At 40.1% G+C, this 16,658-nt stretch overlaps 1 protein-coding gene across 1 annotated transcript in view; it reads right to left on the reverse strand.

Moving 5' to 3' along the window:
• Window positions 1-14,572: 14,572 nt before the first annotated feature.
• SDAD1 (SDA1 domain containing 1) overlaps window positions 14,573-16,658 on the reverse strand; it is a 28,841-nt gene continuing 26,755 nt past the window's right edge. Inside the window, exon 22 of the mRNA XM_037050964.1 lies at window positions 14,573-14,726. Coding sequence (XP_036906859.1) covers window positions 14,679-14,726 — 48 coding nt within the window. The 3' untranslated portion in view covers window positions 14,573-14,678. The remainder of the gene's footprint in view (window positions 14,727-16,658) is intronic.

Genomic DNA, 16,658 nt, shown 5'->3' on the forward strand with positions numbered 1-16,658 from the left:
CGGGAGACTGCTCACCCCCACTCCCTACCCCATCTCACCCACATGAGCCAGGAGAGTGTAAACTGTGGCCTCAAGAGGGTTAAGAAAATGATTTTCAGTAGCAAAGAGGCGGCGGGAGAGTCCTATAGTGATAGAAGGGGAAAGCCCCTCCCTCTCTGCCACATCTGCTCATATTTAAATTCTAAACAGGTTTATCTGGATTTTATAAGACGAAGGAGAGGTTGTTTTGTTTTGTTTTGTTTTGTTCAACAGGCTCACCTCCTTTACGTTAAAAAAATAAGCTAAAAAGTTACATTCACGTGCCAAGTATTTTTGACGTCTCTGTCTCATTTAACCATCAGAGAAAGCCCAAAGACAGGGCCTACTGATTCATCCCTGTGTTTTGGCACAGAATATGAAGCTCAGAAAAGTCAGGTTACCCGAGGTCACACAGTTGCAGAGCCTTCGGATGGCCAAAAGCCAGGCTGTCAGAATCCAAACTCCACCTTCAGCCCTCCACCGGAAGGTCCTCACCGACTTCGGAGACTCTGGTATCTGGGAGATCCAACACTTGTCTTGGGAAAATCACCCGACTTAAGTAAGGATGAGACGTTTTTTAATGGTTAGCAGGGTCATCTGTGGGTAAAATGGAGTAAATGTGTAGCGGAAACTTGGAAATTTTTTTCCCCCCTCAGGGTTTTTCTCCCTTTGTCAAATGGAACACACCATCACTATCTTTGATTCCACCCCCCACCCCCCTATTTTATGGCCTGCATGTCCCTGCATTAAAGTTTCACACCTTTGTTCCTGTTTCTTCCTGGTCTTTGCTTAAAATCTAAGTCAAGGCCCAGGTCTTCATTTATTTGCAAAGTCTGAAGAACAGCAGTTGCCTGCTTAAGCCATAGCTGCATTGAGACAGTCACCAAGGGGGCAAACCCAAGTTAGCTGTGTTCAAAGAGGAGCGTGTGCATTAAAACAAAAAGTGACTGCAGTCTCTTAGAGACTGATATAAAAAGATAAAAATTAAAAACAAATACAAGGGTTAAAGCAACCATGATAAAATGTGTTGAGTGAACGAATCAATAGCATGTTAAAATAGGTGTTATTCACAATTAGGCTGAACTAAATATCATTTATATAATCTATTCTTCTATTAGAAAGTCATAGGTATGTTATAGGACAATTTAAAACAAAGATGGAAAAAGGGAGATCTGAAATTGCAAAACTCTGTGCTTTCTCCTGTCCACTGTTTCTGTGCTGTGCCAGCCTCAGAGATGCCATACACTGGCTTAATGTAGGCCAGGGCCTCCGGTTTAAAAAGTGCCTGTGGGGAATGAGAGAAGATAGATGATGGCATCTCATTTTCTTCAGCTTAAAAGCAGTGTGGTAGTTGTACAAAATCCCCCTTCTCCCACCCCCATTATGGCCTAAACTTGGTGACTTGTTTCTAATGAATAAAGCTGGGGTGTATCTGACCCCCAAGACCGGGTAACACTAGTCACTGCAGCTTCCTCCTCTCGTTCTCCTGGGCTGCCCGTGCTGAACACCTGTCATGGCCTGAGCACACTGAAGGAAGCCTATGAAAAAGCCCCTGACTGGAGGAAGTGAGACCTTTAACCCAGACCCAAAGAGGAATTGAGTCGTCTTTCTAATATAATCACGCATGGCTTAACACTGGGGACACATTTTGAGAAATGAGTTTGGTAATTTTGTCCATACAATGGAATACCATTCACTACTTAAAAAAATGAGTGATCCCACCGTGAAAAGACAGGGAGGGAAGTTAAATGCATAGTACTAAATGAAAAAAGCTAGTCTGCGAAGGCCACATACTGTTATGATTCTAAGTCTATGATATTCTGAAAAGGCAAAACTTTTCAAAAAGTACAAAGATCAGTGGTTGTCAGGGGTAAGAGAAGGAAGAACAGGCAGGGCAAAGAGGGTTTTTAGGGCAGTGGAACTCCATGTGTGATACTACCATGGTAGATCCATGTCATTATACATGCCACTATATACGTGTCCAAACCCATAGAATGCACAGAACCAGAGTGAACTCCAACGTAAGCTACAGACTTGTGGTGATAGTGATGTGTCAGTGTAGGCTCATCAGCTGTAACACATTTGAAACTCTGGTAGGACATCGCGGACACCAGCTCGCAGTGCCCACGGCATCATGGATGAGTTGAAACTCTGGTAGGACATCGCGGACACCAGCTCGCAGTGCCCACGGCATCATGGATGAGACATGAAACAAATTCACATGGGCTACCGAGTCCTGTGGAGGAAAAGGGGCAGCACGGCTACTCCCTCAAGGTGGGGGGGAGCGCCTCAGAGCAACCCGCTCAAGGGGAGAGCGCACTGACCTTTGCCTAGACAACCTTTTATTGGGTTAAATTTGTACAGGAATGCAGGCACAGCTTATTAATCACTGTCAGGCAGTAAGGATCAAAGAGTAGATAGCACACAAAGAACTATTAGGGCTTCTTCTGAGTCAGTGTCTATCAGCTAAAAGGCTACAAAACTTTGGGAAACAAACTCATTTCCTGCTCAGACCTTTATCACTTAACTAAGAGCATTCTTAACAAAGCAGGTTTCACAGGATTTTACATATACTTTCTCAGGCCTGATCACCCAGGGAGTCCACCCTTTCCAGCGCAAGGCTGCACCACCCTCTGTCATTGTTTCAGGCTGAAGTCAGGCAGTGGAGGCACATAGCCAAGGAATTTTCAGAGACTTCTTGAGGACTCAGGGGAGTCAGGCTTTGTCAAAGCTGAGGGGCGAGGGTCCATCACCCCCTTTCTCCACAGCCCCCCAAGTCCTTCCCTGGAGCCTCCACGTGATTATGCCTATCTTAGGTCATTCCCCCCTTGGGGAATCTTACCCGTCATTGGCTAACTGATCAGGCATTGGAAGCCAGTTACAGAAAAAGGAGAAGCAGAGCTCCTTTCAGAGACGTAGGCTTTGGCTCCTTAGTGGCTTATGGTCTGAAGGTTGCTCACTTCAGCCATACCCATGGGGGCGTTACAGCTTCCGAAACCAGGCAGGGCGGTTTCCAGCAGTAGGAGATACTGTTACTGGAGGAAGCTATACCAAGGTGGGTGGAACAGGGATACTGTATATGGGAACTCTCTCTACATTCTGCTGGGAACCTGAAACTGCTCTAAAAAAGTCTACATTTTTAAAAGGATCTAGAACTGGTTTTGAGTCCCCAGATCCAAAGCAGGCACGGGAATTTAGCTGATCACAGAAATGGCACTGCCTGTCTCCGGGGATACTGGCAACGTAGGTAACAGACAAAGAATTGGTATCCCAATATAAAGACCTCTACAAATCAACAGAAAAGAAAAACAAGTGGACCTTTAGGTTCCTTTACCAGGAATCTAAACAACAAAACAAACAAGCAAGCAAAATATGACCAAAGACACTGAAATACAGAACAGGCTGACAGGGTCCAGAGGGGAGAGGGGAGAGAATCATAGGGGAAAGGGGATGGACTCACATGAACAAGTATAAAGGACACATGGACAATAACTAAGGTGGGGGTTGGAAATGGGAGGGAGGTGGGGAGCACTGGGGGGGCAGGGCTGGTTATATAAGACAGAAACTGTACTTGAACAATAATTAAATAAATCTAAACCAAAAAGAAAAAGAAAAACAGGGAGCTTGATGGGAGCCGTCCCTCTCGGGAACAAGCCCACAGCTTTCTCCCCTCTTAGTGTGCATCTTTACTTTCTACTCCTAAACTCTAAGGGTCCTGATGAGACTTTCAACCAGGGGAGCCGCAGTGGAGCAGCTTGCCCCAGGCCAACCCCTGAACCTGTCCCTAAGGCCCACGCTTCTTTGACTCTTCAGTGAGCCAGCAGCAACCCTGCCTTGGCTCACTTCTGTCGCTGTGACTTTTACTTCCCAGTACGCAACAGCAGCCCCTCTTAGGCCCCCTCCCGATGCTTCTTCCATCCCAAGTCCTTCCTTGTTTCACTGTCCCTAGCTTTAATAAACATACTTTCAAAACAAAACAATGGGAAAATCAAATGATAAAAACCCAGGTAAATACCATTTCATCAACAGACTGTCTAGATTTTAGTCTAATAACCAGTGTTGACAAGGATGAGGCAAAATAAGAGCTCACTGAGTAGTTGGCAAGACTGTGAAGGTAGCATTACCCCGCAAAGTTGGAGTCATGGACCCTACAGCCCAGAATTCCATTTCTAGGTTTCTATGTAAACTGTGGATAAAGAAGACTCTAAGAAATATGCCCAAGGAGACATGTGCAAAGACATTTATTGGGGCAAAATTTTTAAATAGTGAAAACGTGGACACAATCTAACTGTTCTGCAGTAGGGTAAATTGTGGAAAACTCTACAACAGTTAAAATGAAAGAATCTTTATTTAAGAATCTAATGTTGAGTTACTTGACAAAAAACATACACAATACCATTTATGTGTCTTTTGAAATGATACTAAATGATACTGTCTACTATATGCATACACATGCAACATGTTGTAAAAATAACTAAAGGAGCCCTGGCTGGTGTAGCTCAGTGGATTGAGTGCAGGCTGTGAACCAAGGGGCTACCAGTTTGATTCCCAGTCAGGGCACATGCCTGGGTTGCAGGCCAGGTCCCTTGTAAAGGGCACTGGTACAGGGCACACAAGAGGCAACCACACATCGAGGATCCTCTCCCTCTCATTCTCCTTCTCTTCACCTCTCTCTCAAAATGAATAAATGAAATCTTTAAAAAAATAACGAAAGGAAAGAGGTGTGGGTAAGACAGTGCTTATCCTTGAGAACAAATAGGTGAGTGGGGCTGTAGCTGCATTCTTGATCTTCTAGTTCTTTAAAGTAAAAAAAAAAAAAAAGGTAAAAATAAATCTGGGAGATTCCTGTTTCAATATATTCTATGTTTCTGTATATTCAAAAATATCACAATCAAAATGGCAAAATGTTTATGAAATTTTTCAAAAAGGAAAAAATTCAAATATCCTTAAAATAGGAAGCTGTGAAATAGAACTAATTCAGTTTAGTTACCATGTAATTATTTTCAACTTTCCCTTTTGTAACATTTTCTAGAATTAGGTTCCCATTTTGTCCATAATTTACCTTCCCACTTGGTAAAGTTCCCTTTCAAAGCATTTCTAAATCTGATTTTAACTCAGATATTAGGAAAAGCAGGTACTCAAAAACTGGATCTTGCTAAGAATGAAGCTAGAAGTAATGTTTTAGATTACTTTTTAAAAATGTTTAGTATGAACATTTTACAGCAGCATTACAAAATGTTTTGTGATGGTTAATTTTATATGTCAGAGTGACTGGGCTAAGAAATGCCCAGCTAAATAAACAGGCGCCATTTCTGTGTGTCTGGGAGGGTCTTTGCAGGAGACAGCACCCGCCTCTGTAGCCTGAATGAGGATCACTCTCGCCAATGAGGGTGGCAATCAACTCCTTTGGGGGCTTTAATAGAACAAGGCAGCGGATGGGCAAAGATGCTTTTGCTTGAGATGGGACATTCACCTTCTCCAGATAAGACACCGGCAGTCCTGGCTCTCAGGCCTTCAGGCTTGGACTGAATTACACCGCTTCCACTTGTCCACCTTGTGACAGCAGATCATGGGACTTCTTGGCCTCCACACTCTCGTGAGTAAGTTCCCATTCTGTTTGCGTGTATGTATCTATCCGTCCGTCCATCCATCTATACCTCCTACTGGTTCTGTTTCTCTGGAGAACTGTAACATTGTACATGTTTAATATGTGCAGAAAAAGAAAACTCAATCGGCTATAGTCTCAACACACAGAGCAACAATTTTCATATGTATACTACATTTAGAAAATTTTTAAGTTGTAAGAACCATTATTTTACATATCTCAAAGAAAAACTCATTGCCATTTAAAATACAATGCTTTCTTACTAGACTTTAAAATGTATATATATTAAAAACTCTCTTGCCCTGGCTGGTGTAACTCAGTGGATTGAGTGCGGGCCTGTGAATCAGACTATCCTGGTTCGATTCCCAGTCAGTGTACATGCCTGGGTTGCAGGCCAGTTCCCATCAGGGGACGCATGAGAGGCAACCATACATTGATATTTCTCTCCCTCTCTCCTTCCCCTCCCCTCTAAAGATAAATAAATAAAATCTTTTAAAAAAACCTCTCTTAATTCTACTATCACAGATACTTAAAAATCATATATTTACTCTTGCATGTGTTTTAAAAAGTGAAACAAATTGGTTAAGGTATCACGTAAGTGCCTTTGCATTGAAAATTAGACTCTTCTGAATCATCCTGCTTGACTTGGCATCGCAGACGCCCATGTTTCTGCCCACATCACTCTCTGTGCTGTTAAGAATGTGTGTGCTCTGCCCTGGCTCGTGTGGCTCAGTGGATTGAGTGCTGGCCTGTGAATCTGAAGGGCACCTTGTAGGGTCCCCAGGTCAATGCCCAGTTTGAGGACATGTCTGAGCTGCAGGCCAGTTTGGATCCCCAGTGGGAGGTATGCCAGAGGCAAGCACACATTAATGTTTCTCTCCCTCTCTTTCTCCCTCCCTACTTCCCCTCTGTCTAAAATAAACAAATAAAATCTTAAAAAAAAATCTGTGTTGCAGCATTTCTTCAGTTCTCCACACTTTCAAAAAGAGAGCTTCCAAGGTGTTGGTATCTTGTACTTTTTAAAAATGCATATATTATACATCAATATAAATTTTAAAAATTAAAAATATTCCACTATTTTTTCCTAGAATTTTCTTACAAGCTACTGACTTACCCTTCTGCAAATTTTGATGCTGGTCCTTGTTTTATCTTAGGTGTTGTAGGCCAAGTTCATTAATGTGCAGGCCATGACAATTTTGTTAAGACTATCATTTGCCACTTTACTCAGCAAGGCTACCATTTAAAATTGAAAGAGAAATAAAGAGCTCCCCATACAAGAAAAAGCTAAAGGAGTTTGTTACCACCGAACCATTATTACAAAAAATGTTAAAAGCCCTTCTAAAGGAGTAAGAATAAAAATAGAGGAAACAGTTAAAAGAATAAAATGGTAATAAATCCACACCTATCAATAAGCACTTTAAATGTGAATGATTTAAATGCTCCAATCAAAAGACAGAGAGTAGCTGCATGGACAAAAAACCAGACTCATATACATATGCTGTCTACAAGAGACCCATCTCAGAACCAAAGACACACACACACTAAACGTAAAGGGATGAAAAAATATATTTCATGCAAGTAGAAAAGAGAAAAAGCTAGGGTAGCAACACATACCTGACACAACAGAGTTTAAAACAAAGGCCATAGTAAAAGACAAATAAGGACACTACATAACAATAAAGGGAGCAATCCAACAAGAGTATACAACCCTTACAAACATTTATGCACCCAATATAGCAGCACCTGAATATGTAAAGCAAATTTTGACGGACATAAAGGGAAAGATCAACAGTAATAATAGTCACAGTTGGGAATTTTAACACCTACTGACTTCAATGGACAGGGCAGACAAAAATCAACAAGGAAACAGTCACCTTAAATGACATCATACATGAGACAGATTAAATCAATACCTTAGAGCATGTCACTCCAAAGCAGCAGAATATACACAAAACAAGTCTTAATAAATTTAATAAGATTAAAATCATATCAAACATATTCTCTCACTAGAAATCAATCAAGAAAAAAACTGAAAAACACAAACCCATGGAAGCTAAATAACATGTTACTAACAATAAATGGGTTCACAATGAGATCAAGGAAGAAATCGAAAAGATACCTTGAAACAAATGAAAATATAGACATAAGAACCCAAAATCTCTGGGACACAGTGAAAGCAGCAATAAGAGTGAAATTCACATCGTTACAGGCCTATCTCAAGAAACAAGAAAAATCTCAAATAAACAATATAACTTGACACTAAAGGAACAAGAAAAAAAAACAAGAAAAGCTCAACGTGAGTAGAAGAAAGAAAATAATAAAGATCAAAGCAAAAATAAAGTAGAGTCTAGAAAAACAACATAAAAGATCAATGAAAACAATAGCTGGTTCTTTGAAAAGATAAACGAGACTGACAAACCTTTAACTAGACTCATCAAGAAGAGAGACCAAAATAATCGCAACGAGAAGTAACAACTGACACCAAAGAATTGTGAGAAAATATTACTAACAACTATATGCCAACAAATTGGACAATCTGGAAAAATTGGATAAATTCCTAGAAACATACAATTTCCCAAAACTGAATGAGAAAGAACCAGAGAATCTGGATTCAGATTACAACTAATGAAACTGAGGCAGTAATTTTAAAAAACCCTCCCAATAAACAAAAGCCCTGGACTGGATGGCTTCACAGGTGAAGTTTTTTTTTTTTTTAAATATAATTTTTATTTAATTCTTGTTCAAGTACAGGTTTCTGTCTTATATTCCCAACCCTGCCCGCCCCCCGCACCATGCTCCCCGCCTCCCTCCCCTTTCCACCCCCCACCCTTAGTTATTGTCCCTGTGTCCTTTATACTTGTTCATGGAAGTCCATCCCCTTTTCCCCTGTGATTCTCTCCCCTCTCCCCTCTGGACCCTGTCAGCCTGTTCCATATTTGAGTGTCATTGGTCGTATTTTGCTTGCTTGTTTGGTTTGTTTAGAATCCTGTTAACGGTGAGATCATATGATATTTACAGGTGAAGTTTTTCCAAACATTCAAAGAACACCCATCCTTCTCAAACTATTCCAAAAAATTCAGGAGGAGAAAGGACCCCCAAGCTCATTTTACAAGGCCAGCATCATCCTAATCCCAAAACTACATGAAGACACTACAAAGAAAGAAAATTACAGGCCAACATCCCTGATGAACATAGATACAAAAACCCTCAACAAAACATTAGAAAACCAGATCCAGCAACACATTAACAAAGGACCATGCACCATGATCAAGTGGGAGTTACCTCAGGGATGCAAGGCTGGTACAATATCTGCAAATCCCACCATATCAACAAAACAAAGGATAAAAACCACAGGATCGTATCAATAGATGTAGGGAAAGCATTTGATAAAATCTAGCACCCATTTATGATAAAAACTCTCAGCAAAGTGAGAACAGAAGGAACATACCTCAACGTAACAAAGGCATGTATGACGAATACACAGCCAACACCACAGTCAATGGGCAAAAAATACACACATTTCCCTTAAGATTAAGAAGAAGACAGGGATGTCTGCTCTCACCTCTCTTATTCAACACAGTACTGGAAGTCCTAGCCACAGTAATCGGACAGAAAGAAATAAAAGGCATCCAAATTGGAAAGGAGTAAAATAGTCTTTATTTGCAGTTGGCACGATACTGTGTATAGAGAACCCTAATGATTCCACCAAAAAATACTAGAACTTACAAATTCAGTAAAGGAGCAGAATACAAAATAAATATTTGGAAATAGTTGCTATTTATATACCAATAATGAACTATCAGAAAGGGAAACTAAGAAAACAACCCCATTACAATTAATAATTTTTAAAAAAGGAACAAAAAAACAAACCCTAGGAATAAATTTAACCAAGGAAGTAAAAGACCTGTACTCAGAATATTGTAAGACACTGGAGAAAGAAACCAAAGAAGACAGAAATAAGTGGAAGCACATACGCTGCTCATGGATAAGAAGAATTATCATTAAATGTCCAAACTACCCAAAGCAATCTACAGAATCAATGCAATTCTTACCAAGATATCAATGGTGTATTTCACGGAACTAGACCAAATATTTCAAAAACTTATATGGAACCACAAAAGACTCCGAATACCCATAGCAAACTTGAGAAAAAAGACTGCTATGCTACCTGATATCAAACTACACAAGGCCATACTAATCAAAGCAGCATGGTACCTGTATAAAAACAGACGGGCAGATCCATGGAACAGAATCGAGAGCCCAGAAATAAACCCACACTTTCATGGTCAATTAATATTGACAAAAGAGGCAAAAACACACAATAGTGTACAAAAAAAAGGCTATCATTGGTTGCAAAAATGTTGACATCTCAATTTCATCAACTAAAAATATAAAAATGTCTTAAAATTACTTTATACTTTACTTTTAAAATAGCATAACATTTCCACACACTAGCGTTTTTACCTTACCTTTAAGTAATTTTTTAATAAAGGTATTTTTTTAGAGAGAGGAGAGGAGAAGAGGAGAGAAATCTCAGTGGTTGCCTCTAGCACGCGCGCTACCATGGATCTGGCTGCCAACCCAGGCATGTACCCTGACTGGGAAATCAAACCAGTAACCCTTTGGTTTGCAGGCTGACACTCAATCCACTAAGCCACGCCAACCAGGGCACTTTAACTTTTTACCAGTGATTGTTTAATGGTTGAATATTCCATTTGGTAACAACACCCCAAGTTGCTTAACTAATCCCACATTTTAGATACTACCTTGCACCCATTTTTCCCACTATAAATTATGTTCCTACAGATAGCTTTTTATAGACATTGCTTGCTGACTATCCAAAATCCATTCCCCCCTCTTCCTTGCTAACAGAAGCCCAGCTTTGTTCAGATGGTTACGGTGTATCTAAGCTGAGAGGCCAACAATCGGATTTCCTTCTTTCTTGGCTGTGTGTTCTTAGGGTAGCTATATAACAAGACCTCAGGGGAGGATGCTGCAGGGATACTGTGAATGCTTTTGCTTTTCTAGTAAAGGAAAGAGTTGGGACAATACCCTTTCCTGTTGCCTTGAACACGTAAGGAATATCTATAAACCTAAGGGTATTATCATTATCTCCACTTTTGCAGACGAGGAGACTCCGGCACAGAAGTGCTGCCCATGGTCATAAAGCTAGCTATGCCAGAGTCAGCATTTGAGTCCAGAATTTGGCTTCAACACACTAAGAATGACAAAGCAAAACCCCGAGATGCGGAACTCAGACCAGCAGCTGTTTACCTCCAGATTTCTCATGAGAGACTCTGCACTGGTTAGACTATTTTTAGATACGTACTCCGTTACTTGCAACAAAATAACCCCAAACACAGCTCTTGCCCTATTTTGGACCATTTTCTTTGATAACATGCTCAGATGTGGGTTTGAGTAAAAGATTACAACTATATTTCTGGTCCTTGGCACATACTACAAATTATTTCCCATTAGAATTATACTAATAGCACTTTGGCTAACATCAGGTACTGCTGGGTAGAGGACGAGGGTCCTATCCGGCACCCTGTCAGTAAACCAGTGTGAGTGGTCCCGAAGGCGAGAGCTCAACTCCCCTGTGCACATGTGCACATCAGTCCTCACCTTGGCCATGTGCACTCCTCTGACTTAAAAACAGTTCACAAGACTGAGTCTTAAGGCACCTTTATTCTCCAGTCTCAAATAAAGTTGTTTCTTATACAATGACATAAGTAAAAAACATGTACACTGTAAAAGATTCAAAAAGCAGGAAAACAAAGTGCTCATATAATTCCAACAACAAAGAATATCATGTTCAATATCTGGCATATTTCCTGGACTTTTATTATTCCCTATTCTCTCGTGCATAATTAAATTATACTATAAATACTTTGTTTTGTTCATTTACAAGCATTTCCTATTGTAAACATTTCCTACTGAGATCAAATTGATGAAACAATGAAAGCAGAATTTGCAGAAGAAAAAAAGATGACCACATAAAGCTCGCCCTATACAAAGGTATGGTATTTAAATAGTACAGAATAAGCTGTGCCTTCCATTCTTGGTTTCATTTTAAATAGGTACACACCAAAAACTGTAACGAGAAAATGTTATTTCCTCTTAAAAGAGAAAAGGATCCATGTAATTTACCTTTCTATTCATATTCAGCATTTTTTAAAAATATGTAAGCAAGAGTTAATTTTTAGTTTTATTTATATACAATGGAAGGATGTCACTTAGTACGACAGTTTTAAAAAATATTTATCTAAGATACTTTGAAAAACAAACTATTCCAACTGATTAAACTCTGTATTCTGATTAATACAGAGCTTCCATACAATATTCTACATAGATTATAAAGTTTCAAAAGAATTACAGTATGATTAAAAATAAAATTTACATTAACTATAAACTTTAAAAAGTTGTACCAATTTTTAAACCCTAACTTTTTATGATTCAGGAATATATTTCCTAGGCTTCCCTGTTCACCCTAAGCATCAGTTTTTTAGCAAACAGGCATTTCACGATCCTGCCAGCTGAACTGCCCCTTCTTCAGGGTGCCCCAGTCCTAGGCTGTGCCTTTTCTGATATCTCTGCAAGTGGCCTTTGTATTATATAGTTATTTTGTAAGTCTATTCCCTTCACTGGATCCAAAGTTTCTAAATGGCACAAACACTGTGTTTGCAACCCACACAGCATCTAGCAGGGTGCTCTGCATACAGCACAGGTGGCAAACACAAGGCCCGTGGGCAGAAGCCGGCCCTCCGCCTTGTTTTAACTGGCCGGGCACCTTGTTTCTACCAGGCGGCAGCGCCAAGCTCTTGCTTAACTGACTAGGAATAGTCACAGTTACACAGCCCTAAAACTACATTTGGTCCTTTGAAGGCAACCGCAAGGCTGATGTGGCCCCCAGGGAAAATGAGTTTGATACTCCTGGCATATAGTAAGCATTTGATACACATTTTTGTATTTCAAATCAGTACCCCAAAATGGATGAGGGGTAAAACAAGTATTTGTAGCAACTGCAATTGTCATTTCAAATACATTAAGCAAGAGACAAAATAAAAATTGGTATCTAACTTTTGGTGAGAAATTTACTTAATGCTTTACTTTGAGGCCAATACCATGGAAAGTTCTTATAAATATTAGTTCTCAAAACTCTCAAGAACAATCAATGAGGTAGGTCGGGTTTCAAAGCACTGGGGATATGGCAGGGATCAGACTCAACTTTTGTGCTTATTTTCAAATGGAACGTGCTAAGATCACATACATAATATTGGCACTCTAGATTTATACACAGCACTCTGGATTTATACATCGCTTTATACATATTATGAACTTGGACAATGAGAGTTCACCTCAGAAAGGGATCTGTTCTCAGTGCTGACAAAAATTCGAGACTGGAAAGCAGAAGCCAAGACTGGTGACTTCTTCAAGGTAAAAGTCACTCTGCCTTTGCTGGCGGCATCCAACCTTGTGAGACTGTGCTCTTCAAATTTACAGTAAACAGAAAATATTCCCCAAAGATTTATAAAATAGTAAAAAGAACAATAGAGATAAGATACCATGGGATTAAAGAAATAAAACAGAGTTAAGACTGCTCCTTTGTAAGCCACACAGTTTTCTGTCTGGCCCATGAAGTTCAGCAAGGTGAGGCCACAGTAGAACACAATTCAGAACGCAGACTGGACTTCAGTCTCTTGGCATCCAAGTAGGATGGGAGAGTCTGGCGAAGGGTGAAATTCCAGGCACCATCACAATTCATGCAGCAAAGCTCTGGACCTCACTGCTATGCCGTATTTTGATTTTATTTACCTCTCTCTCGAGCTAGACACACGAGATAGTCAGTTCAAAAATGCAAACAGAAAAGAGGGAAGTTCCCAGCCTGGAGCATTCAAATTTGCATCAGACACATTCCGTGAAACACCGAAGTTGCTGAGGTTGACTCTGAGAGCTCTCTGCACTAGGCCAGTGCAATTTAATCACTAAACTTCAAGGTTTTCACAACTAAGCCCCAGTCACAAAGTTTCATTCAAATAAAGCTAAAGTTGAACTTAGAAAGTGAACAGACAATACTGGAAAGGGGACAAGAGAAGTTTTAGAAGCTGCTTTCTAATTCACAGCAGGCAGAAAATTGCTTTTTAGTTTAATTTAAAGTAACAAAGAGTAATTTTCTCATCTACCACAATATTATCTAATAAATTCGAGGTAAAAGGCACCAAACTTTCCAAATGCAACAACTTGCAAACAGAGAGACTAACCACACTTTCATGTCCCCTTAAGTCCACTCAAGCATACCCAGGAGAGGGGAACACAGCTGCTCAACACGTGAGAGTACTTATTTGATATCGGAAACCGTTTTATGGGCATGAATATTACACAGTAAAAAAAAGAGAAGGAAACCAATTTGATTTCTTTTCCCTCTATGGCAGACTGAGTGATCCAAATGATAAAGACACTCCAAGATTACTATTTATACTTAAGGCAATGTAAAAAGTGAGGTTTTTACCTAGCATTCACACACATAAAATAATTAAATCTTTTGGATGGACTAAAAGAGCTAAACTATCTACCCAAAATCTGTACAGCATGGACCTGTTTTTGGCAGGTAAGCCTATTTACAAGTAAGAACCTCTTACTCTTGTAACATTGTCCTGTTTTGTTTGAAGAGAATATGTAACTCCAGTCCCCTGCACAGTTAATCTATAAGGCCTCTGGGACCTCACAGAAATATGGACTATCTCTACTACAGAACTATTTACACTGCACTGAGCATACACACATACACCTGCCCCCCACATCCTCTGAATGGGCTGTGAATGCCTTGAATGAGGGATTATGAAAATGATTTTACAACATTACTACTATTTACATTTCGACCATTCCCACCATTACCCATCTCCAAAATAAAACACCAAATCACTGCCAAATGTACTTTTGTCTTCACGATACAGCGTTTCTGGACTTTTTAATGTAAACATTCTTCATTTATTAATTCTCACAGTACTGACACAAATTTAACATTTTTCTTGGAATGGAAACTTGCTTGTCCAGGTTACTTCATTCTTTTTCTCTTTTTCAAAAGTGCATCTCGTAGTGCCAACTGGAAGACAAAGAAGAAACATCGAAACATGGTTACTCCTGAGTACCCAATTATACTAATTTGATTAACAGAACGTGTATCAACACTGAATCACTAAGTTAACAAATCATCCTTGAAAACTGCAAACAGCAAAAAATTCCATAAAAGATCAGATCTGCAACCAGGCGAGGGCCTCCTTACGGCCAGGAAATTGGCAAACCTCTTTAATGCTGTTCCCACCTCATGTGACAACAGCTCAAAACAGAAGCAGCTACAGAGTACAGGGACGGAACGTCACTTGTCTCCAGGGACGACACACGGAGACAAATCTCTGGTCTATACAGCTCCTAATATTCTAGAGTGGTGGGTGGGACAGACTGTCTGGACGAAAGCTCACAGGAGAAGAGATTTTTTTCACAATCACCTTCTCCAAGATCACATATATTCCACTAAATATGGCACATACAGACCATATACATAACTCTATCATACAGACTTTGGAACACAGAAAAATGTTCCCTTATTTGCAGACTTTCAAATGGGTTTGTTTAATGCAGTAAATAAACTAAGACAATTTTAAGTAATTAATTACTAACACTTAATCTGTATAATGGCTCAAATATGAAGAAATTAACTCAGAATCAAAACACTGACAATTGTTGTTTAAGACAAAAATTACTATGGGCTAATTTGTAAGTTGTTTAATTATTTTGTGGTGGATGTATGAATTCTGAGAAAGAAGATACCTACTAAGGGCTGCACGTGGCTAAGCTCAAATTAAACAACAACAGAAACCGAGCCTAGCAGCCATTTCTACACAGGGGCCTCTTCGGCAAACTGCACTTTAGAAGAGGCATGCAGTGAACTGCCTGCTTCTGCTGAAAATTGTCCGCCTGCCCCATGTGTCTGCCATCTGAGCCAGTCTTTGTGAAAAAAGGAGTTCCTGGAATCCTATTTCAACCAGCAGGACCGAGGCTTTCCCCATCCAACTGGAACTGTGCAGCTCATATCAAGCAGAGCAGCTCTATTCTAACCAAGGACTGTGCCATAGAACCAACCGAACTTTGAGAACTTGGAGAACTCATTTGCATAAGGACAGACCAATCAGGGACAAAGTGGGGGAGGAGGGACTTCTGTCCCTATAAGCCTGCTCCCCTCCGGCTCCGGGAGTGCCCTTTCCCTTTCTACTGAAGACTGAGTTTCCCTGGCTGAACTGAAACTGGAAAGATATCTCACCAGAACAGACCAGCACAGTACAAAGCAGACCAGCAGGGAGCAGAGTAGGCCACTGAGGAGCACAGCAGAGCTGCTGAGTTGGAGAGGGGCCTGGCCCTAGGGTCATCCAGCCCCAGGGCTGCATCACAACTGAGCTGCTAGCTGTTTCGCACTGAATAAAGTTTCCTTCTTCACTGCACCCAAAATTGGAGATTCCTGCAGATGTTGGCTTGGCACCAACAACCGTCAGCTGACAGATGTAAGCAACAACCATCGGCTGACGTAAAATATACGTAAGATGAAATGAAAGTAGTAATTATAACCATAAAAGCTGGGTTCTTAAACTTGAAAATGAAAACCTTAAGATCTGAAAAAAAAAGAAGACTGCAGGACCAATATTCAAAGTCAACTTATGAAAGCCCTTATAAAGGTTTACATTTCCCAGGAGAAAAATAAACAGAATATAAAGTAAAACATTATTAAGAATAAATCCAAAGTTAGAAAGAGATGGCCAAGGTCAGTGTACACACCTTGAGTATGTAATGAATACTATTCTATTAATTCCTGAGAACCACTCCTTGATTCCTAGACACTTTTATAGATCTGTGGCTTTTAAATTTTAAAAAAGATTTTATTTATTTTAAATAAATAAAAGGGAAGGGGGAGAGAAAGAAAGGGAGAGAAACATCAATGTGTGAGAGGTCTCATCAACTGGCTGCCTCTCGCATCCCCAAGCAG

This window comes from Sturnira hondurensis, unplaced genomic scaffold, assembly GCF_014824575.4.
Source record: "Sturnira hondurensis isolate 20B ecotype Veracruz unplaced genomic scaffold, ASM1482457v3 Scaffold0007036, whole genome shotgun sequence".
Classification (NCBI taxonomy): domain Eukaryota; kingdom Metazoa; phylum Chordata; class Mammalia; order Chiroptera; family Phyllostomidae; genus Sturnira; species Sturnira hondurensis.